This window comes from Aplidium turbinatum, chromosome 15 (genome assembly GCF_918807975.1).
Source record: "Aplidium turbinatum chromosome 15, kaAplTurb1.1, whole genome shotgun sequence".
Lineage (NCBI taxonomy): Eukaryota > Metazoa > Chordata > Ascidiacea > Aplousobranchia > Polyclinidae > Aplidium > Aplidium turbinatum.
The window spans coordinates 12,334,447-12,357,465 of NC_137486.1; the positions used below are offsets into that span (position 1 = coordinate 12,334,447).

Sequence of the window (23,019 nt, forward strand, 5' to 3'; positions counted from 1 at the left end):
GCGCTGAAGACCATTGAGAGAACAGCAAAATCCCACCACAAGTGGTCAGATTCATCATGGCGAATTTGCAAACGCAATAATGGAACAATTGGTTTATAATGCTGTATCTCGTTTACCAATAACACCAGCATTCAAAACGGAACCCGCAAATTCAAATCGTTCGCCTGTACTGAGCATCAAATGGTGAGCAAGAGACGTTTTAGCAATTATCTATTTCACTATGCACAATGTTGGTCGGCACTTGTGTATTGATGACAAAGGTCAATCAGACAACTCTTTGAAGTTTCAAGATTAGAGAAGCTAGGTTAAGAGCTGCCACGAGTGTAAAAGCATTCAATAACAGCAGGCAAGGTCATTTTTGCACAAACATAACGTTAACTGACGTTTACACAACACCAGTTCGATCGAATTCCTAGGTGACTTGCTACTTCGTGCACAGAGCCCTACGTAATAACGACAAAGCAATTTGACTCTACATAAACGTACCTAATCTATTACAGGCAAAACTAAACGCATTATTATTACCGAAATATATCGCTCACGCGATTTAGATTTCAACAACCACGGCGCATTGTACTCTTGGGGTTTTGAGCCCAACCTTCACCGTGGCGGTAAATTGATGTCGAAACAAAAACGAACGGATTTAACAAGCGGTAGCTATATTCAAAAACGATCAGACAAAATGTGGAAAATTGATAAGCCCCCGAAGGCGTAATAAGCCATATGGTGCAGAAAGCCGATAGCCTATTTAAAATAAATAGAATAAAAAGCGTATTTGATGCAAAACGGACGATGGGAAAATCGCATTAAATCACACACAGGCTCTTCTTTCAAGCACAACATTAACCTTTGGACACCTTCTACCCACTTTAGAGATAGCGTACTTGAACCTAATTTGATTGGCAAAGTCTTAATGCCTTCTTGGGGGTCCTAATTATTTAAAACTACCATGTTTGTAAAGTTTTTAAATCAATAGACTGCTACAGATAGTAGGCTACACATTAACAGAATTTGATTCCATTTTCAGCATGGCACAAGTAATTTCTAAATTCAAAAACACGGCAAAGTATTAAGAAACTCGGGGATGTTAGCCTTGAACTGTTCGGTAACAGGTTACAATGCCATAAACAGAGTGTGATAAAATGTAAATAATATGAAGTAAATCAGTTTTAGGGAAAAGAAGATTAGCATGCACTTGAACTTACTGTCCACGTGAACATTAGTGGTATCTTGATGCGACCAGGATTAGTTGGATCTTCAATATTCTCCATGACAAAGGAATTACTCCCAAGAACAGGGCTGTTCTGTCTTCCAAATGTGCACGCGTCCGGGTCCGCCTCTTTGCCAGACATTTGATATTCTTTTAGACAAATTCGGAAAAATGTGTCACATTTATCGGCATGACAACCATAGTCATTTCTGGACCCATCACAGCAACTCCCAACCAAGAGTTCTCCAGCAGTATTTTGCACGCGAACAATTTGTAACTCGAAAAAACCGAACGTAGTCCCCGAGGCTGTTCCAATACAAACCTATTCAACAAAAAGTCATTACTGGGTGAAATGTACATTTTTTTTTGTAGTTTTACTGGAAGTACGTACTAGTGAGTTGTTAAGAGAAAATATTAAAACTTACTAAGTATATGATATAACAACGAAAAAGAAAACAAACTCCCATATTACACCACTCGTTTTTTAAACCTCAATAAAAAAAACTTTCGTATCGACCAAGCCGTTATTTCAACAATGTTAATAAAATGTAAGAATATGTTGTGATAAGTTGCATAAATGAGGTTAAATCTTGCAGAGGCATGAATCAAGCTTATTAAATTCCGTTTCAAAAAAACTTTAGTTAAACCATTTAACCCTGAGGCGTTTATTAGCTAGCTTTCCCACGATGCTAAAAGAGATATTGTGGTTGGACAACACATATCTCCTACGATCTGTAAGACGGCTGATTGTTTATCATTTTGTATTAATATGGTGATCACAACGCCAAAGAATAAACACAAAACAAGAAATGATCTTGTTAGGCTAAACTAGTAGCAAAACAGGAGATAAGTTTGTTATACAGAGTGACTGCCGCAACGAATCTTTCTAAATACCACGAAATTGTACAAATATGTTGTTTCATGCTATCACAACTGGTGTAGGCCATGAAGTGTAAGTTTGGATTCTGTATAATGCACATTGTAGCCTACAGTATAAATGTCCATATTATAAGTATGTTAATGGAAATGTATCTTGGTAATGGTATACATAGCTTCCATTCAGCTACATTGAACTTCACATATTGTAGTTATGTAAAACTTCATCAAAAGATTGCAAATCGACCATGAATGAAGTATTGGCATGACTTGCATAGAGGTACAAAATGGTATCTAACAGTCACAGCAGATTGGGACATCCCTTGAGTATACACTGAACCATGTGATGTATCTTTAAGTACAAAGTTTTGTGCAGCAACCGCAACAGCTTGCTTCACTAAAAATTTAATCATTAAAACTAATAGATGGTCATTCATACAATTACGAATTAAGATTTTTTACAATGAGATACAAGATTAAATTTTCTTTCCACCAACACCCCGGTGTACCTAATATAAAGGTAGCTGATTACAAGCCATTTACAGTGAATAGCATGTTTTAATTTGGATTTGCGGCTAAAGCAAAACCTTTGAAACACCGATACGCAAATCATCCGTCAGCGGTAACTTGTTAGTCTTACCTCGGCCAGTAGAACAGCTGCGGCCAAAATCCAAATTTGACGGTAGTGGTGATACTCCATTTTTGTACTGTACGAGTTGTTACTCCAAAAAAGTAATAATCTCAGTAAAAGATCATGTGCTTTATAATGACTTTTTAAAACTTGAGCAGTCGTACCACATTCTCGTTTCGATAAACTAAGGTAACAGTAACAGAGCTTAGCAATAGGAATTCAATTTTTCTACTCACTCTTTACACGTAAATCTTCACTATTTCTTACAAATTTCACGTTATTTCCTGAAATGTGTCCAACAGATATCAAAAACTGTCTCAACTAAACTAAAGAACAACTAGGTAGAATTCTAGGTTGTTGTGTACGGAATAGCCTAGAATCGACCAAACTTGAACCACAGAAGTTGACTTTCTGTGAGAAAAGCATTCCATCAGCACGAAACAGAAGACAAAAGCATTTGTGACATCATCAATCAAGACGTTTTTATGTTTTAATACGAATGGTTGAATATGGTAATGGCATTAAAATCACACAATCGCTAGGAGTCAACAACATCTAATATTTGGACAACTTGTTCACGCTCAACATGATTAACAAGAACTACAAAAAAAATATTTTAAAAACATGTTAATATTCGCTAACGAGTCGCACGCTGCGCTAAGCATCACTCTCTAAATCTTCAACACATTACAAAAGTTTTTTTAAACTAAGAGTTCAAAAGAGACATCGATTCTTTGCTGTGTTAGCCTAAACACCGCGGAATAGATCGTGAACCATTTGCAAACTTTATAATTTTATATCCCACTAACAAAAAAATACTTTTATTTTTAATACGAAAAGTAGATCATTTTATTAAACAAACTAACTGACGAAAACTTATCTTAATTTTAAAACATTTCTTTTTGCTGCTCTAAATACTCCGCCTACACTTGTCCATGTCAAAACATGCACTGCTGGTACTGAAGAAAACGTCGCTTGTGAGTACAACACTGACACCTACTCGTTTGAACGCGCGTGGACGTCATTGCTACTTTTCTCTCATTCGACAAGTCAACAAATGTTGTGCTCCGCCACCTTGCGGTTATTTCTTTTTGTCTTTTTTCAAAGCTGGTCGAAGCGAAATTTGGTCCAAACGAAATCCTTCAAAGGAATTAACTGACTTTGGTGACCTTTTGGTTTTTTGCTGTCATCCTTGTTGCGCGAAATATTTGTGTTTTTGTATAACTTTGTTTATTCAAGAACAAAACAAAATAAACTGAACTGAATAAACTAAATGAATGAAATCAACATCACGAAGTCTGTGTCGAAACGATAGACTTCAAAATTATGAAATAGTTTTGCGCTGCATTCACAAGCTTGAATAAATGAAAAATTGTTTCATTTCAATTCACAAAGAAATAAGATTGCGTTCATTTTGAAACGAAACCAAAAAGTAGCACTTTTACCAAAGTTTACGTCCTTGTACCAACATTACACAGATCCTAGAGTTAAACAAACAGTTTTCGTGTACACAAAGCCATGTTAACCGCCCCCTGCACCCCCCGGCAGGAAGAAGCCCACGGCTGATTTGGGGTCCACTCATTTTGGTTTGTTAAAAATTTTTTGACTGTTCAAAAAATAGAAAAGCTGCTACAGAAGTTAGATATATTCAATAGTTTGAATCATGCAAGGCGTATTTACTGCTTCCCAAACCTCAGGCTGGGGCCCACGTCTGCCAAGAGGCCCACTCATATTTAATTTGTGCAGCGTATTTCGGGTTGTAATTTTATATGAACAGGTAACATTTAATACGCAATTTTTTTCCATTTTTATAAAAAAAATTCGCTTCGCTCGCTCAATCACATTTTTGTGTCCCACAAAAATGATGCAATATTCCGAAGTAAACACTGCGTACTCAAATGGACTAGTTAATTAACAATTAAATAGACAAACTTCATAGTTAATCGGGAAAGTTTATGAAGTTAAATGCGAGGTGAAAATGCTATCGGTGAAACGAAGGTCAGGACACCTCAGATAGATTTTCGAAGTTCTAGAGTAGACTGCTGAAAGGCTACACCACACTGGGCTATAGCCTAAAAACTTTCAAGAAAGAAATTATTGAAATCCTTCTGTGATCGTGAACGAATTTTTTTTAATATTTGAAAAGACTTACTATTCAGACAAGTTTTAAACCTTTCAAGGTTTTGCCACCTTTTCCCGTTCATGAACGTGCTGGTAGGCCTATATCGATTGTTGTAGTTCAGTGGTTCCCAACCTTTTTGACCTTGCGGCACCCTATCAAAGAGATAAATAGTTTGCGGCACCCTGGCAAAACTGGATCAATTCTATGAGGTTTCTGTATTTCAAATAAATGTATGAAATCACACAGAATGAGATGCGCGTAAATAAATGTTATTCAAAAGTCAGTGTGAAATTTTGGGCTTGACTTCTTGCACAAAGTCCCTTAATATCTGGGAGCACCTTCGATAAAGCCACTCTCATTTCTTCCTCGACTATGAGCAGTCGTTCTCGTTTTTTAGTTCGTTGTGGAAAATCCACTCTCGCATAAGTAGGCTATGACGTGAAAAACTGCAGCAAAAGCACAATAGCTTTCTTTCCAACGCAAGGATATTCATTTTGAATTTTTATCCAGAAGTCGTGGAGAGGCATCTGCTTGTGCATAAGCTTAAAATTTCCATCGTTACGGATGTCAATTAATTTTTCTTTAAGATTCAAAACAATATGAGAGTCCAGTAAAACTGGATTTCTCGAATTCTTCGCAAAATAAAATCATGAAACCTGGCAATAATGATGCGTTTCAAACGTTTTTATGGAAAGAACAGCAACGAGTCAAAATCTTTTTTGCGCTGTTTTTCCTGGGCGAGAAAACAAAGGCTTACCGCGGATTATCTAGCCTACTTACCGCCAGCGACTTCCCCACCAAGCGACCCTCCAGAAAGGAGCTGGGAATAACTGGAGGAGGTGCGCAACTTCATACGCGCTGAAACTAGGTTAGAAATAAATAAATTTCGCACTTAACGGGTTAAAGTTAAAATAAAGAATAAGCCGCAGTATTGCAATATCTCAATATCTCGCGGCACCCTTGAGCATTGCAATTGGCACCCCAGGGTGCCGCGGCACCCCGGTTGGGAACCACTGTTGTAGTTAGTAGTATCTTTTTCTTCCCGGACGCGTTAATAACGAAAATTAAAATTAATGAAAAGATAAGCTCACTTAAGGTTTACCAAACCTTTTACCCCAGTCCAATATTTATTTGATAAATTTGGTTACATACCAAGGGTGCGTCTTAATAAAAAAAAAACATTATTGTACATAAAAATGCCTAAAAAGTGACCAAAACAAGGTTACACTTTCAAAAATTTCTGGAAGCAAGCCCCCACAGGCCCACACCCCTTTTAATTTTTAATAACTTTCCCGACTTTTTTTCTCCATCGGCTACTGAATTGCCGGCATGATGTGAGGCCAAACTTTTTTTTTCTAGAAAATCTTAAGAGTCGTTTACTCTTTACAAAAATGTTGAATGTAAATTGTCCCCTACTGTTACGCTTGTGAGTACTGCAGAATAACTACAAAAACTACAAACGTAAAGAAAGTGAAAAGAGGTCGTAACACGAGTAGAGTGTGCACAAGTAATAATAATGTTATGGTTTTATTTATTGTCGCTCTACAACAGCTAAGGTCTTCTAGCGACAGGGCTCATTTTTAATTTATATCAGGTTTACGATGTTATCACATTGTCACCCGACTCATTCTCACTGCGCTGTGCAAGATAGAACACAATCGGTACCGTTTTTAAAGTCTTCGGTTTGACCCGACCTGGAATCGATCTCAGATCTACCAGCACCAGAGCCGAAGGCGAAACCACTCGGCCACTGAGCTGGTGTGTGCATAAGTGAGAAATCGCTTTGTAGTTGGTATGTAGTAGGTACCAAGTCCTGCTCCAATAATTACAAACTACTCACAGTCACAGGGCGGCACGACGTAATCAAGCACACATGAGTCGGCGCAATGCATTAGCACAAAGGCAATAACCATAACGCAAAACTAACGTTGCTGAACTGTATCACCTACATTAAAAGAGTTTACGACCGAAAATGCTTTCTTGTCTTATTTTTAAGCGCCATCACTAAACATAGGAACCAACTAGTGGATTTTGGGGAGGGGGACGAGATGGTGCTCACACGGCCCTGCGTGTAAAAGATAAGCCTTTTGCATCAACAAAAGTTACAATAATTTTAATGCAAAAGTAAATTTCGTAGTTTGTTTATTTCAGGAAGTTTACTGTGGAAGAATATGCGAGACTCGAGTAAAGTTGCTGTGAGCTTTGGTGGGTTACCAAACTACAAGAGTCGATTGCTTTGCTGGCTCAGTAACAAGGAAGAAACTTATTTGTAGTTCCAGGAGCAGAAGAATCACAATTAAAGAACTACAGTTGGACATTGAGCAATCATTTACTTACGACAACCATCATAGTGTAAATAACATTACTGTGAATGATGATACCTTAACATGACAATCATATTGTAGGCTAGACCTACTACACTTTAAAACATATCTTCTCATCAGTCTTTATGATACACCGAGGAAGAAAATTTCAAACCTTTACAGTTTACACTGATTTAACGAGTGTACCGTTGAATGAATGTATTAAGGACTGGATTTGCTAAGTCGAAAACACACAGAAACTTGTTTTTGGGAAATAAATTTTGTTTTCCGAAAAACATTTTTTTCATATCCGTTTAAATTTAAAAATTTCAAATATGAACGCTGGACACTGGACATGGACAGTGCAAAACATTCTGACGATTTTTACAAAGAGTTCGCACTTTATCTCTAGAATCTCAATGCGATAAAAAGAATTATGCGATTGTTCAGCATTCAATTAACTGGCTTTTACTCTAAACTTATCGAAAAAATACGAATGAATCACCAGCAAGAAATTGGCTTAAGCAACGTTTGGTCACTGTTGCAATAATTGATTGCAAATCTAGACTTAACAGAAATCATGACATGGCCAGTTGTTGTTTGAATGTATGGAACCGAAGCCGAGGGTCTGTGTCCCTTTAATAGCCCAAAGTATTTGTTTCTCGGCAGCCGACTGTAGCAAGAATTGACAGCTATAGACACCGTGTTTTGTCAATGAGGCTGGGCTCGTCAGTATCGCACCAATAATTCATGCCACAAGGGTATTCGACCAAGATAGCTTAGGCTACAACCAATTTTTTTATCCAACACAAACAGACACTGTCTCCATTTGGACTTGGTGGATAAATAGGCTAAAAGACCGAAAAAGGTTTGAAGTTGACATAGAAGAGTGAAAACTTTAGTTGGATTTTGATTTTGGTTGGATTTCGTTAATTTGGTGAAAAAGTAGGCTAGGACCGAAAACGGTTTAAATTTGACATAGAAGAGAGAAAACTTTTGAGCTTTACTTTATTGGACAAGCCATGACGTGGATCAGTAAAAATTGACTGCCTACTATGACTTTTCGGAACAAAAAGTATGAAAAATTTAAACAGGGAAAAAATAAATAAAAAATAAGTAAAAAGAATTTCAAAATAGGCTATAGCGTTTTGAAAAAAAATTGTTGTGTTGAGTTTATTTTTTTGTTCAGCACATTTTTTTAAAGAGTTTTGTTTCATTTGAAAAAAACAAGAATTAACTTCCAACAGCTTCACTTTCTACATGAAATTCTTCATCTTCCTAAGCATACCATAGTTGTAAAATGGTCTAAAACTTTCACATATCGCAGCTTATGCTATGTTGGTTGGTGGAGATACTTGAGGTGGTGATACGTACAATGTGTTGTCATTATAGTTTCCACACGTCGGTAAGATCTATTAATCTAATAATGAAATATAAAGTTTCTTCCACCTATCATGTTTGTAAGCAACGTAAGCTACTTTTTGTTGACACCAGAGCTGGATCAACCACTATGCCAAAGAAGCCCAGAAAAAAGACATCAAGATAAGGACATACCCCACCTACACAAAAAAAGGGTGCCACTGCTAACAAGAGGGGTTGTTTTTTAGTTACGCAACAGAACCCAACCAGACAAAGGTACCACATTACTACCACAAGCTGTTCTTTCATTTGTCTACTAAAAGAAAGCACCACAAACAAAATTTGTAGTAATTCGGTCGTGGATAACACACGTAGGCCTATATATTTCTTGTGGATAACCTTAATAGCGCAGTTTTCTTTTTGACAATATTGTAAGTCTACACATTATTTCAAATCTTTTCAACATATGATAAATATGCCAAGGTCGTCAAGATATGACAATTCCTCTGTAATAGCCTACTCTCAAAATTGTTGGAATCAACCAAGGTAATGTCTGTTTATTGAAACGGAAATTGAAGTGCCTTTGTTTATTATAAATCTCCATTGATCTCAAGTCTAGGGGAGATAGAGGTGCTAACTTGGCGCGTTTTTGAGCACATCATTGCAGGGGAGGCTTCAAGATGGTCAAAATCTGCAGGGTTGCATACCTGCAATAATATCATAGCATTGAATTTCATAATACATACCCTACCACACGTCCAAAATGACAAGGTGCACACGTGGAAGACTTCCCATAATTGAAGGTGTTCTAAGGGCAACTGGTGCAATAGCAATGCAAACTTTCTAAAATGACGATTTGCATGATGTATAACAATGTTTATTTTTTAATGACAGGGATATTATATTTCTATATCACACACGTCGATTTTGTTGACAATTTAAAATTACAAAAATTAAAAGAACCCAATCTTTTGTTCATTTGTTGCACGTAGGCCAAAACAGATTTTTCAACCCTTTTTAAACATTTTGGTCAAAGTTACGCTGGAAGGAGCAAACTACCAGAAATATCGCTACCGGTACACAATATTCTGTTTTAAAATGTAATCTGGTAAATTAACAGGTATTTCTGCCAATGCGAGAAAATTTGCAATTGTAATACCACTCACGTTTTGTTCAATCAGTTGGTTTGGGCCTACTTTTACTTTTTCCTTTCCAAGAATAGTTTTCTGTCTTCTTTTTTTACCCCTCGTTCTTTCAAATGTGTACCGCATCGAAGTATTGGCTGAATCATTTGACCTGACAGATTTCATGCTTGACTGTCTCCTATATATCGTTTTCAAAACCAGCTTCGATAACTCTTTTTTGTCCTGTAAAAGCATTTCACGTTTCCAAAGTTAGAAAATTTAATCATTTTGCTTTTTATTGGTTGCAAGTAAAAAGCTTTAGGCCTGCATGAATATTGAAACAAAATTATCACACCATACAGGTCCAGCGTACATCCTAATACAATAGTCAAACCACGAAACACTCGACATCGTAACGTAAGCAAAGGATGAAAAGATCAAGCTATCTTAATTGCTTCAAAGGTTTGCTCCGAAACCCCACGGTACAAATACATGTGAAGCTTCTAACGCCACCTTTCAGAAAAGGATTATAGTCTATTCTGGGATAACTGCAGCACTTCCTCAAACAATCATGAATTGCCAAGATTTTTCTTGAAAAACATAAAGCGTAATTTAGTTTAGTTAATTCGGCATAGGCCTACAACAAACACAAAAAATCAAACAAAGAGATTATAAAAAGGTAATCTTATTGTTATGTTGTGAGGTGACACAATATCAGAACAGTAATCGAGTCACTGGAGTCACTTGCCACCATAGAGGTTTTAAAAAGTTTTGAAAAAAAGCAAACGAAATCTTGCGTTCAAGTCTGTAGCCTAACTGGCAATCCATAGCCTAACTCACATCATGTTTTTCTTTCTGGGAACTGGTTGGCGCTATGTCATTTGAAACGTTTATTGGGTCTTTTTGATTGTCGGTGGAATCTTTGAAAGAAGCTTCTTTTGCGGCGTTCATTGCCCGCAAATCCGTGAAACCGAATTTGCGTACTAACGGACAAAAATCTCCACTCTCTGCTCTTCGCAGCCTGATATAAAAAAACAAACGTAAATAAGTTGTAAAATGATAAAGCTTTCAAAGTAAACCTACTGCTTGTCTTGCTAACATAAAACTAACGTACCTAAAAAAATACAAACCTTGGCTTCAAGTTGTCAAAACGTTTTGTTTGTAATGTTTACGAATTTTAAAGCATTTCAATAAACTCACGCAAAGTGATAATTCTGCTTACGCAAAGTCGGATTATATGAAGCAACAAACCGAAGTGTCATTTATGGTATTTGGACATTTGCTAAAAAATAATTATTTCTAAAGTCCGTACAGAGGGTAATTTAGGCAGGGGACCAAAGATAACTCAAGGTTTTTGAAACAAAACAATTCTAATAAAACAAACAAGGCTGCTCTTGAAAAAAACCTGAGGAAGAAAGGAGATAGGCTATTAATAAGTCTAAAATTATGAAGGAAAAAGTGTTTTCCGCTTGAAAAAGAATTATCTTCAAAAGAAAAACGATTGTATGCATACAAACTATGCAAACAATGAAGTGTGGCTCTTTCATGCTCCCAGCCTTTTAGATCATCCCGGCCTGGGTCCAAAAGCACTTCATGTCAACGCTACGAAGTATGCAACTTATGCAGACTGCTCGCTTACCGCCTATCTTCCATATCTTGAGAACCGCTGGACTAATTTCAAAAACTCCAATGATGGTGTTGCATATCACCTGTTGTTTTACTACCCTGCTTTTTATTTTATATGCTTTCTGATTTATTTTTTTGAAATGTGACGTCATAATCAAGCATTTTTAATCATATTCTTCTTTTTTGCAGACGTTGAGTCAATGTAAATAGGAGCTATTTTTGTAGCTAATAATGTGACCGTTCAAAGTCATTTGCAGCAAGATATTTTCAAACGGATAATTTTTTAAAGCACCTCTGTGTACAAGAAACTGCTGTGTCTGCTGGTTACAATTTCGACGTGGCCGATTGGTTGGTTAATGTGTGCAGTACCCTGGAAATTTTAACAAGGTAGGCCATGCTGTGGCCTGCTCATCCAGATCGACCTGGAGTACAGCATAACTGGCAATTGGAAAGCCACTAGGTCTATAGCCTGGCGAACTAAGCTTTCAATTTGCAACAAACATCCAGATCATGATCAGCTTAAAGAAGCTAACTGCCATTGAAGTTGTTCATAAAAAATATTTCGAAATGTGTTATTTCTTTAGAGGCAAACTTTAGTCTCACTTTCGAAATAAGAGCAAAACGCATGAGAATCGTCGAAAGACTCTTAAATACCAAGTATTGAAGTGTTACACAACTTTTGTTTTGAATGTAACGAATTTCGTTCTGAATTCATTTTTTATTAAAAGTTCGTTTCGACAAAGGAAAATAGTATCAAAGTCCCCTGATTGCAATTCCAAAATTTCAAGAGGAATTTTAGTTTGCACTACTTGCAAAACCACAGTGTGGCTAAAATAATGTTATCTTCTTGTTATCTGGGTAAGCATTCATAATGCTAATTTATCTCAGACAATAGACATAAAACAAATCATAATACCAATCAAACAGCATTATTTAGATTCTCTTCGGTTCAAGTGCTGCGCTTCGTATCTTTGACAAAGAACTGCGTGACAAAGAACTTATAATTTTTATATTCAAATGAAGCATTGGCAAAAAAATAAACAGTGCAAATAAATCTGAAAAAGGTGAAAACATATTGCGTTACAAACGGACTGTTATCACAATGACGTACAATTGCAGTTATGTCAACAATACAAAAAGAAAGTGAAAACACAAACAAAAGAGCGACCTGTTAAACATAGCCTACACCCGACTTGGCACTTTGCATTGAGCGATGAACTAGCTCAGAATTGCTACGAAAGTTGTCAAAATTGTCTTGTTGTCAAAATATCCAGAATATTCGATGAGTGATTATCAAGTCAACACTGAGCGTCATCAAATGCTTCGAAAAAGGTTGTTTATTTTTATTTTCCTCGTGTATTTGTACGTTGATGTGTGGAAGGCTGAAGCAGATAATGAATACATATTACATAAGCAAAATGGACAGTGGTAACGAATGCCAAGCAAATAGAATCACCTTTTTTATTGTTATATCGTTTTAACGTCGTTAGATGTTGCACAATGGCAACGTTGCCGAGATGAAATATACAGTGCTGAGGTAAGGCATTCTAAAGATATGTAATATTTTTCAGCTAAAAAGATACATTTTTGACGTTGAGCTGACATATAAAACACAGGTGGTGTAATGCAATGATTGCCAAAATTGACAGTTTAGCACAAAGTGGCACGTTGCTTCAATGTTATTGTGCGTTTGTACGTCGTCGTTAGCTTCGAGAAAAAAAGCACAAAAGTTCTACTCGGGTATTTCTCCTGCGGTACCACTCCTCCTCAAATTGAACCTTGGATGGCTCCTTTGGAAGTTTCTAGAATACCTGCATCCGATGGTTTTCTCGATCGCTCAGGACGATGTCGTTGTTGCTAAGCAACGCAACCCCTTCAATCCCTTTCATCTGCCCTGGGGCTGAGCCCCACGACCCAAACCCAGTGACGTAGGTTCCATCTTGAGAAAAGACCTGAAAAAGAGTTTTTTTTCAGAAATGTTACATGGAACTTGGTAGAACTGCAGGGTTAGATGAACTCCCGATGGGTTTTCACGTACCGTCTCAGCAAACCACATTTTTGCTTCTTGCTTTGAATAGATTTAGCGCAGTAGAACTAAAATTACAACAAAGCAAATTGTGGACTCCAGCTCTCACAACGCATTTTTGGCTCTCTAATTTTCGACATCACAAAAAGTTAAATCATAAGACTCATGCAGGAGATAGACTTACTGCAAAACGTTCAAGGTATTTCTAACAAAGGAAGAAAAAAATGTCATTGAATTGAGAACGTGAAGTTGAATGAGCGCTAAACTATTTTGCTAATATTCTCTGACATTTTGTAAGAAACGAACGTGACCAGAGCTTCATTGAAAGCACGAACCTGGAGACGATTATTCCCACTGTCGCCAACGACTATGTTACCGTTGGTGTCCAGTGCTATGCCGCGAGGATACTTGAGCTGGCCGTGGGCGGAACCTTCTCGGCCAAACTTGTACTGGAACCTTCCATATTTGTCGAACACTTGAATTCTGTGATTTCCACTGTCGCTGACGATCACCTGAAGCGGGATGCAGTCGTAAAATGGATTGGGTATTTTTGAATTTTAACTACACACATTGCGACAATGGTTTTTAAACTGGTGGGGGTACCATACTTCTAGGGGGAGGGGGGACGCAAACACATTTTTTCACTGCCTTTGCTACTTGGTTTTGCCATTAAATAGTACAAACCACTGATTTTATTAGACATTAACTTTCTTTGTAAGCGCCCCTTTTGAAAATTAATAATCGCTCTCAGATAAGTTTTCAGACTGAGTAAAAGCTACTGCAGCAGAATATTAGTCAGTTGTTAAAGTTCGATTGACACAAGAACAAGTGTTTTCAAATCACCTTGCTGTCTTGTGTTACCGCGAGGTACTGCGGGCTGTCAAACTGGCCGTCGTAAACTCCGATCCGACCAAACTTTCGTATGAACTGCCCGTCCAGTGTAAACACCTTCAGATGACAAGTGCGTGGTTATACTGACAGCAAATATTCGCTTAAGTGACGAGAGTCTGATCGACGATACAAGGTTTCTTGGTTCGACACCCAGCGTGAGCATGGGGCTGAGTCTTCGCAAATAACACGCCAGGCTTGAAGATGGGCACAAAGATCTGTTCTTTGCTTTCTCGTTTATTTTATCTTTCTTTGTCAGGTTTTCGCCCGGTGTTGAAGATTTGGATTAAGTGGACGAGAAGGCAAGGAAGCCAATCTTCGTGTTCACCCTCAAGCATGCCTGTATGTTCTTGAGTGGTGTCGAACAGGCAACCTTTCGAGTGTCACACCAGAGCTCTCACCACTCGATTATGCAGTCGTCTGACACTTCGCCACAAGCGGATAAAATTTCTAAATAATTGTTACACAGTTTTCACAGCTTTCTGTCTGCTGTGAGGTTAATCCCTGATTAGTAATCAGTCACTTAATCGGCTATGACAGCTTCCATACAAATGTTGGTTGATTCCAATAAAAAAGCTTCTTACTATATGACTAACTCAACCTTCAAAGAGTTTAACCTCATAACTTCTGACATCAGCGCTTGTTGTATACATACCTGGTGCTTTTAACACAAAGTCAAAAAAACAGTATGATATTATATTTTTACTGCATTTCTATGGCAGTTTTGCAACGTTTTTTTTATGCTTTTTTCTAGAAAGTCAGTTTACGTTGACTTACCTGGATACGATGATTGTCTTTGTCACAGACGTACACAAAACCCCCGTTGTCTGTAGCAACGCCCCAGGGGTAACTCAAGTCGCCTTCACCTGTAACATCGACAAGTAGTATAACATGCAACATTACATTTCTTCCTATCTCTCAAACTGAATACATCTTTGATGGTGTTTGCTGTTTATCTTTGTGATCCTTTTTTGGGGGGGATATGAGGCCTTGCCTACTACAGACTAGTTATACAAGTGCCTCACCAGCCAAACCAAGATGCACATTTTTAACCCTACAAGGTATTGTCACTTTTAGTTGTTTATTGGAGTCCTGGTATATCGTATACTGTAGCAGTGTAGCTGGTACTTTCTACTTCGCCTCAGACGCATCAATTACAAATAACTTACTCACATTCAAATCTGATGTTTAGGGATGAAGAACAGGCAGCAAAATGGATAGATAAAGAAGGAGCGAGAGCCAAAAAAAATAATTCTTTTTGAAGTAATTGAACATCCAGAGACGTTGAATTAATGCAAAAAGACTGATTTGTCTGTTTTGTGTAACAACAAGATATGTTACATGGTAGATTAATCAAGATAGGTAGTAGCAAGTTTAAGGTTAAACAAGGAAAGTTAAATAAAACTCACCGGAACCTTCTTGGCCGAACATTCTTATGAATCTCCCCATGCTGTCGAAAATCTGTATGCGATGATTGTACCGGTCAGCGACGATAATCCAGCCCTTAAAGGAAGAAGGGAGATTCAGTTGAGGGGAGATTTGGACATCCCCCAAAAAAAGTAAAATTAACACTGTTGTTGTAAATGGAGCAATGCCGTTATTAAAAAACTTGTAATTTTGAAAGAATTTAATTTAATTTTGAAAGTAATGTGGAGCAAATCGGCCAAATCGTTAGCTCGATAGCGGCAATATGCAAGCTGTTCTAAACGAATTTATGTTTTTGAATCAAAATTTTACATTGTAAACCACAGTTCAAATTGAAACGACATAAGACAAGAAAATTAAAGAAAAAACGAAATTCTCCTGATACGAACAGTACTAATAAACTCTATTACAACAACAACAACAAAAAGAATCTTAGGCTTAAAAAAATGTAACACACTGCCACAACAGTAAATGACAAAACGGACTGAAAGGCGAACCAATGACGATACTTGATAGGAACGATGAACCCGATACCTGGGAAGTGACATGGACGCCAGCCAGACAATCAAAGTGCCCCTCCTCTGTCCCGTACCCTCCGAACGTCAGCGCCGGTGCCCCAAAGGCGTTAAATACCTGAAAGTATCGATGTCAAGATTGCATAAAAACGACGTTGGATTCAACGAAAGTTGCTGAAAACACCAATGAAAAAACAAACAAACGAAGTAAAAATAAACTTGAATGCAACCCAGACAGCAAAATCTGTCATTTTTACATCGATTCAACGTCTGCAGACATTGAATCCATGTAAAAATGACGGATTTTGCTGTCTGGCAATGGACGTACGTGGACTCGGTGGTTGCTGCTGTCAGCAACTACAATGTTGTCGGTTGGCGTCACAGCGACACCGCGTGGCCAATTGAGATAACCGATGTCGCTGCCTTTCTTGCAGAACCATCTGTGGAGAAGGCGTTGAAGTGAAAAATGCGGTCGGTTGCACTTTGCACTTGCAAAGCAAAAAATCATCAAAACGTCAATGCTGGTATCCCAGACAGCATTTAGCAAACCAGTCTTTTTTACATGGATTCAACGTCTGCAGATGTTGAATCTGATATGACTAAATCTGATTTGTTAACCATGAATTAAATGATAAAGCTTTGGTAGAACAGAAAGAACAAAGTAACTTTAACGGGTTTAACATATTAACAAGTGAAACCCGTTGAAGTTACTTTGTTTTGTCTGTCTAAAGTGGCTATGAATTAAATATATATCAGGTAACAGACTGCGAAGCCAGCATACCTTTTCACCGGGCCTTTATCTCTATACTGCAAACGCAACTGACGGAAGGAAATAGCATTGTCCGACCTAGTCAAAGATGGTGACCTCATGGAAGACAGCATCATGTAAGAGCCGCCTCGTTCTGAACTCTCACTGAGGTTTGACGGACGACTTGCCCGTCTCCGTCGTGGCGGGTTGACGGATACACCTAGAATATTTGGTCGTAACGTTGATACTACGTTTGATGACCCACATATCAGCGATTGCAGTTGAAGTTTGGTGAGATCATAAAGGAAGTTACAAGGATTGTATTTGGACAAAGTCAATTGCTTGGAATGCCATTATTATGTATATTATTGCGTACCAGGAGAACTGCATAGCAGTGCTTGCCCAGTAAGCAAAATTGCTATATGGTTGGATGATAATGGTTCCTAGGTATGTGTGTGTGTGCAAAGATGCATAAACCCCCGGCATTAGACTGGGTAGTTGCAGTCAAGAATCGGCTGCAGCACAATATATGTTACACATAATACAGGACTATTGATTACTGCAGTATAGTGATTCGGTTTGAATAGAAAGTAAGCAGATTCTTTCGTTCATTTTACTACCTAGTCTTGGCATGTTATTGAGGGCCTGGGAAGATCCAGATGTTGAATCCAGGCTTCCGTAGGGGCTGCTACTCTCACCAGATAACGCTGGAGACACTGCAGTGTCGGGGATGTCAAGTAGTGGAGTTGAGAATGACGGAACGTAACTGTCGATGACGTCTGAAAAAAGATGAAAGATCAAATGTTTGTTGATGTTACGAACCTAAAACGAGATCAATGAATGGTTTAAAATAACTTGCATGCTCGACTGTGGACACTGGACAGCCTTACAATGCTAAATACCCAGACGGCAAAATCTGCCATTTTGCATTTATTCAACGTCTGTATACGTTGAATCGATGTAAAAATCACACATTTTTTGTTTGGGTGGTTATTTTGAGTATATAAATTCTTTGATAAATTCCATTTCGTCGATTTATTTTAAAGCATGACCGGATCACGAAATCTCACATTTTAGTAACGGCAGCAAGACGTAATTATTTGAAAAAAATGCCATCATTGCTCAGTATTATAGGTTATCTCGATGCTAGAAGGTAATAAAAACACAATAAACATATCTACCGGCAGCGGTGGCACGACGACCGTGCTGGACACTTTGTGCTAGCATGGCACGATCAATTTCCCTCCCATTGAGCTCAGGGTCCACACCGAGGGTGAGCGATAACCTTGCAGGGACCGCGTAGGAAATCGCTCCAAAGGTCGTAGCAGAGGTCAACAGAGAGCGTTCTTTGTCGCTGGTGAACTAGAAATTTTATTTATTTAAGTAATGAAGGTTTTGGACTGAGCTGCGTTTTGAGTTCGATATCGGACAAAGAACGTGAAGTGTTGATTCAGAGTCGAATTTTCGATGACAGATTTCTATTAGTCAAGTGCTTCAAAGTTGAAAGTTAAAGCAGTGTTGAGATAAGCGGTGAATACACGCATCTTACTTTTATCGTCCGCTGCATCGTATCTTCCGTGTTGGAGGCCATGGCTCGGACGTTTCGTAGATGTTCCTGGCTCTGTCTCGTGAGGAGGGAGATTTCATTGGGAGTCATTAAAGAGCCAGAACTGCAAATAATTTTCGAATCACTTGCATCCTGTGCGTGTCACGCGTGTGTACGAGTTTTAAACGTTGATGCAACGTAATGATTAATAAAAGCGCGGGTAATTGAAATGTGTGACAAGGTATTGGCATATTTCGAGCAAATAAAAGTATTACTAAGTTTATGTTAAATCATGAAGCGAAATGGTTGTAAAGGTTATATGAACAGCAGATGCGCTCTTATATATGAACGAAACCTTGATACTGTAACGTAAAACAGCAATAAATCGGAATTGTTTCAACAGAAAATGCATTAAAGAAATCTACATTAACCATGACCACACAAGGCTCCCACAACTGTTCAGACACTGACCTGTCGACATCTGAAAATAATTGACACTTTTTCTCAACGTCCTCGCAGTGACTGCTGAGGGTGGCAAATTCCAACTCCAATGTATTCTGGTCTTCTTCAAGTTGTCTGCGAAATAAACAAAAGATTGGTCTACAAAGATTTTAAACATAATAAACAAAAGATAGTGCAAAAATCAATTCTACAGAATTGAACTCCATTCTATGACTAATTTTACATCGTTTGATGATATCAATGCTTTGAGACATTAAAAAGAAGCAAAAAGTTGTTCCCAAAGCATTAGCACTGTCTAATTTCATGCATTTGAACCTATAGCTTATCCCACATACAAAACTCTAGAAAAGCTTGGAAAAAAGTGCAGATATATTTTGTTATAACTCTGCCAGAAAACTCTTTGTTTTACGTTGATGTGAGTGTTAAATTTTAATGTCTACTTACAGGCGTTCAATCAGTGTTAAAAAGGACGAATTTCCTGGCTGGAAATAACTTGTCACTAATTTGCTGATAAGCTTTTCAATTGTTTCCTATGCGGTCATTGGGAATTGTCTTACAAAGCATACATCTTTTATTCACCTGGTTTCAGCAACCATGCACATGTCAACGTCGTCCAGTAAAACATTCTGTCGATTGTTCAGCTCAGTGATGCACCTGTCTATTGTCTGCAATCCAATCGCCAAGATTAAGCATGAAATGCAAGACTTCAATGCTGCCCCGTAATCCTATTACAGTAGAAATTGGATAACTCGTCTTCGGAAAACTCGTCAGTTTGCCCAAGTCGTCAATGATTGCCAGGTCCCGGCAGAATGCCTATCTTTTGTACACAATCAAGTTCGGTTAAGTGGTCATCGCATAATTCGTCAATTCGATTATGTCGTCACTGTTTTTCTTCCCCTGGGACATAAAATTCGTCTAAGTTGTCATCCACCCAAATGCTGACGCGGCATTTACAGACTCTTTCGAGAAGAAATTACTGCGCTAAGACGTGTGCACGCACACACTCTATTGGGCCAGACGCACATGCGTGGAGTATGTTGGTCTGGTCGATTGCGGGTGTGCGCGCACGTGCTGTGTTACCGATAAGAGAAGCGCTGAATTGGTGAATTCGCAAGCTCACTATCAAAAATGCATGACTACTTGGTTGACAAGACACTTGCAAGCAAAACGCAGTCAAAAATATCTGTGTTCTTCAGTTAAGCTGTTAAGTGTGTTATTACTGTATTTACTGTACTTTATTGTGTACCGTAATTAAATTCTTTTCTCGCTTTCCTCTTCGTCTCACATTACCACTATCACATTTAATTAGGTCGCGGAGCACCATGAAATTAATGCGACGCGAAACAATGGCAAAATTTAGCTGTTTGCATTGGTCGTCAGTTCGCGTAGGTCGTCACTTTTTCTGTTCCCCTGGGGTGACGAGTTATCCAAGTTCTACTGTTAGTTCATTCTTAACAAAGCCAAGTTTTTTCATAGCAAGCTTTGAAACAAAGGTATTTTACAGTAGCTTAAAAGTTCAATATGTTCTTTTAATTTTACAAAATAAAAAAAGTTGCAATAGGTTCGATAAGAATGTAATTACCAACCAACTTAGTTGTTAACGGTTTTGGTGAACAATTTCATGAAAACCTAAAATCATCAATTATAATTCTTACTTGAGTTACTTCGGATTTCACAGTGTTTCCCAAAGACAAGGACTTTTTCTGTTTTTCAGCAAGGTCTCCAATCATTACGGAAATTTTTGGTAGCACCGTTTTAATCTACATAAAACCTTGACATGTGATTTTATTTTGTAATGATTTTACTGCAATAGTTTTTATGAAATTTAAGTAACAAACAAAATTAAGCAATTTTTTGTAAAAATAAAAACAAGCTTTGGTTAAAAAAAACAAATAAGTTAACTGAAAAACTATTTAACCACAGATGAGTTGATGAAAGAAGTGAGCAACAACTGACAACCCCAACAAAAACTAACTTGATTTATGGATTTAACGAGACCTTGAAGAAGCTGTTGGGAATGTATAGAAGAGCAGTCTGTGCAAAGTTTCTTTTCACAATGGGAGCACTTCTGTAATTGACAGTCTTCTTTGGAACATTCCTGAAAGAATAAATTTTCTACATGACTTCAACAAAGTGATATCTCTGCCTGGCAGTATCTGTATACTGTATTAATACTTAAAACCACTAAACTGAACCACTTTATAAATCTTTCAAATGAAATAACCCAATACAAAATAATTATGATATACAAAAATAAATATCTGCATTCATGCAGCAACACCACTCTTGAACGCATTCTTGCTATCATTGCTGTTCTGTACTAGCAACATCAAACAAAATGGTAATTATACTGAAACTTCTGTGTTGAAAAACGCAAGCGAAATTTGTTTTTTAAATAGTATATCTATAACAATGGGAAAAAACGTTTATAATTCAAAAAATAAAAATAAATTGAATAATCACACCTGGCAACCCTTCTCTTTGTTTTGGTTGGTTCTGGGTAGTTCAAGAATAGAAATGATTGTTAAGTTGTTGGGAAGGCCAGCCAGTCCGTTTTGAGGTAACTTGTGGGAGGAGCGACAGCTTGGACATTTGATGCTGAAAGAGAAATATCACTTTCTTGCAAAACCATTCCATATAGCTTCATTTTTGCCACAAATAGTACAAACCTTTCTGTAACCCTATAATATATAAAAATCATCAGCACATTTACAGTAACTGTATTATATTAACAAACTGTACGATTAAACATAATTATAGAAGTAGCTACCTTACCTATATATTACAATGTACTCACGTGTTATCGACAATTAGATTCTGCAAACACGGTTTCATACAGAATGTGTGTTGGCAAGGCAAGATCTTTGGTGTAGTGTACCGATCAAGGCATACTGCACATGTAATAAGATGTTCCAAATGGTTTTCCATTGTTGTTCGATCAAAGCAACAAATCAACAATGGGGAAATGTATTACAAAGCTTCTGTTCAGACGTATCCACATTTCACCTGGTTCTTCTAATGTTGGATATAATTGCAAAACACTTCTTTTCTATTGAGGTAACAGTAGCCTTGTGAGAAGATAATTAAAAAATTAATAAGCCTTGTAATGACATACATTTATAAACAATTACAAGTGCTGTAAAATATAGTACAGTGATGGGAATGAATCATGTCTCTCATTCACACTCATCAAGAAAATATTTGTACTATGCCTAGATGAGCAGTTCAGAAGATTCCAATGGGATGATTCCCTTGAGCAACAAACAATAGCTTTTAGTAATCAATATGTTTTTGATATAGTTAGTTGGCCGTGGCATGTACGTCACTTGTATTTGTAACAAACAAATGTTGTGTTGACAAATCTTAGGGTTCTATATGTGGGTGAAGAAACAAAAATATGTTAACACACCTATGCAAACAATAATATTATGAAAAACTGTGTGTATGCTTATATCGCTCTTGCATGGTGGAAGTAGGTTTTTGGTGCAGTTTCAAAAGATAGTTGTGCCCAAGACTTAGTTAATTTGATAAGAAGAAATAATTATTCAGCTCCAGTTCGTGTCCGAACACTGGTTTTAAAAAAATAGAAAATGTAAAGATTGGTTTGTCAAAATTCTGTTCATTGAGACCAAAATGGTGTTTCTTTGCTGGAGCACCAGGCAGTTATTCTGTCTGTGTCTCAATTCATCAAAATGCCACACTGTTGGCCCAGGCTTGTTTTATGGACTACAAAGATATGATGAAATCTGTCATTTGTGATTTGGCCAACAAAAATTGTTTGGTTCATCGCTGCAACAACTGTCCCGGAAAAAACATCTGATTTTAAAACTGCAAAGCCTCAAAATTGTTGCAGCAAACGATGACATTTCATTTACACAATGAGAGTCAACTGATAGAACCAAATTGAAAGCAGTCAAGCCTCAATTAGATGAATTTATTCATGCAGTTGCCACAAAAATCGACAAACTTACTGCACATTCATTTATTTCCACAAGTCAATCCCATTACCTAAAGCTTAGAAAAGCAAACCTTCCACCTTATACTGCCATTATTCTTGCAGACTTAGCACAAAACTATTCATTGGTTGTCCAAGATGAAGTTCAAGGTTTTCCCTGGAATAAAGATCAGTGCGTGCTGCACCCCGTTGTCATGTAGATT

General features: G+C 37.6%; 3 protein-coding genes across 4 annotated transcripts in view; all 3 read right to left on the minus strand.

Moving 5' to 3' along the window:
• LOC145784398 (protein jagged-2-like) overlaps positions 1-2,920 on the minus strand; it is a 45,559-nt gene extending 42,639 nt beyond the window's left edge. The window contains exons 1-2 of the mRNA XM_082596209.1: positions 2,727-2,920; positions 1,206-1,532 (exon numbers count right to left, since the gene is read on the minus strand). Coding sequence (XP_082452335.1) covers positions 1,206-1,532; positions 2,727-2,786 — 387 coding nt within the window. The 5' untranslated portion in view covers positions 2,787-2,920. The remainder of the gene's footprint in view (positions 1-1,205; positions 1,533-2,726) is intronic.
• A 6,123-nt stretch (positions 2,921-9,043) lies between these two features.
• Positions 9,044-11,373, minus strand: LOC145784816 (uncharacterized). Its single transcript, XM_082596659.1, has 4 exons — positions 11,265-11,373; positions 10,466-10,646; positions 9,668-9,868; positions 9,044-9,208 (listed from the first exon to the last, which is right to left on the minus strand). Exons 1-4 carry the CDS (start codon positions 11,276-11,278, stop codon positions 9,092-9,094), a joined length of 513 nt encoding a protein of 170 aa, XP_082452785.1. The 5' UTR covers positions 11,279-11,373; the 3' UTR covers positions 9,044-9,091.
• Positions 11,374-12,243: 870 nt separating this feature from the next.
• Positions 12,244-21,993, minus strand: LOC145784477 (uncharacterized). Of its 2 annotated transcripts, XM_082596300.1 has the most exons (17): positions 21,659-21,993; positions 21,327-21,459; positions 20,837-20,959; positions 20,517-20,621; positions 19,441-19,526; positions 18,871-18,975; positions 18,403-18,523; positions 18,035-18,215; positions 17,474-17,632; positions 16,887-17,073; positions 16,434-16,545; positions 16,125-16,223; positions 15,575-15,668; positions 14,943-15,031; positions 14,121-14,225; positions 13,613-13,789; positions 12,244-13,203 (listed from the first exon to the last, which is right to left on the minus strand). In XM_082596300.1, exons 1-17 carry the CDS (start codon positions 21,787-21,789, stop codon positions 13,054-13,056), a joined length of 2,157 nt encoding a protein of 718 aa, XP_082452426.1. In that variant the 5' UTR covers positions 21,790-21,993; the 3' UTR covers positions 12,244-13,053. The 2 variants fall into 2 exon arrangements, with proteins under 2 accessions (XP_082452426.1, XP_082452427.1); XM_082596301.1 differs by lacking the exons at positions 21,327-21,459; positions 21,659-21,993 and having other exon boundaries at positions 20,860-20,955.
• Between the last annotated feature and the right edge of the window lie 1,026 nt (positions 21,994-23,019).

Coding starts and splice junctions, on each gene's coding strand:
- LOC145784816 (XM_082596659.1), bottom strand. Junction 9,869..10,465: donor CCCAGAAAGAAAAACATGAT/GTGAGTTAGGCT, acceptor ATGCTTTTACAG/GACAAAAAAGAGTTATCGAA. Junction 9,209..9,667: donor ACCAACTGATTGAACAAAAC/GTGAGTGGTATT, acceptor ATATTATTGCAG/GTATGCAACCCTGCAGATTT.
- LOC145784477 (XM_082596300.1), bottom strand. CDS start 21,789: ATGGAAAACCATTTGGAACATCTTATTACATGTGCAGTATGCCTTGAT. Junction 18,976..19,440: donor TGCATGGTTGCTGAAACCAG/GTGAATAAAAGA, acceptor TTTATTTCGCAG/ACAACTTGAAGAAGACCAGA. Junction 14,226..14,942: donor AAGACAATCATCGTATCCAG/GTAAGTCAACGT, acceptor TGTCATCTGAAG/GTGTTTACACTGGACGGGCA.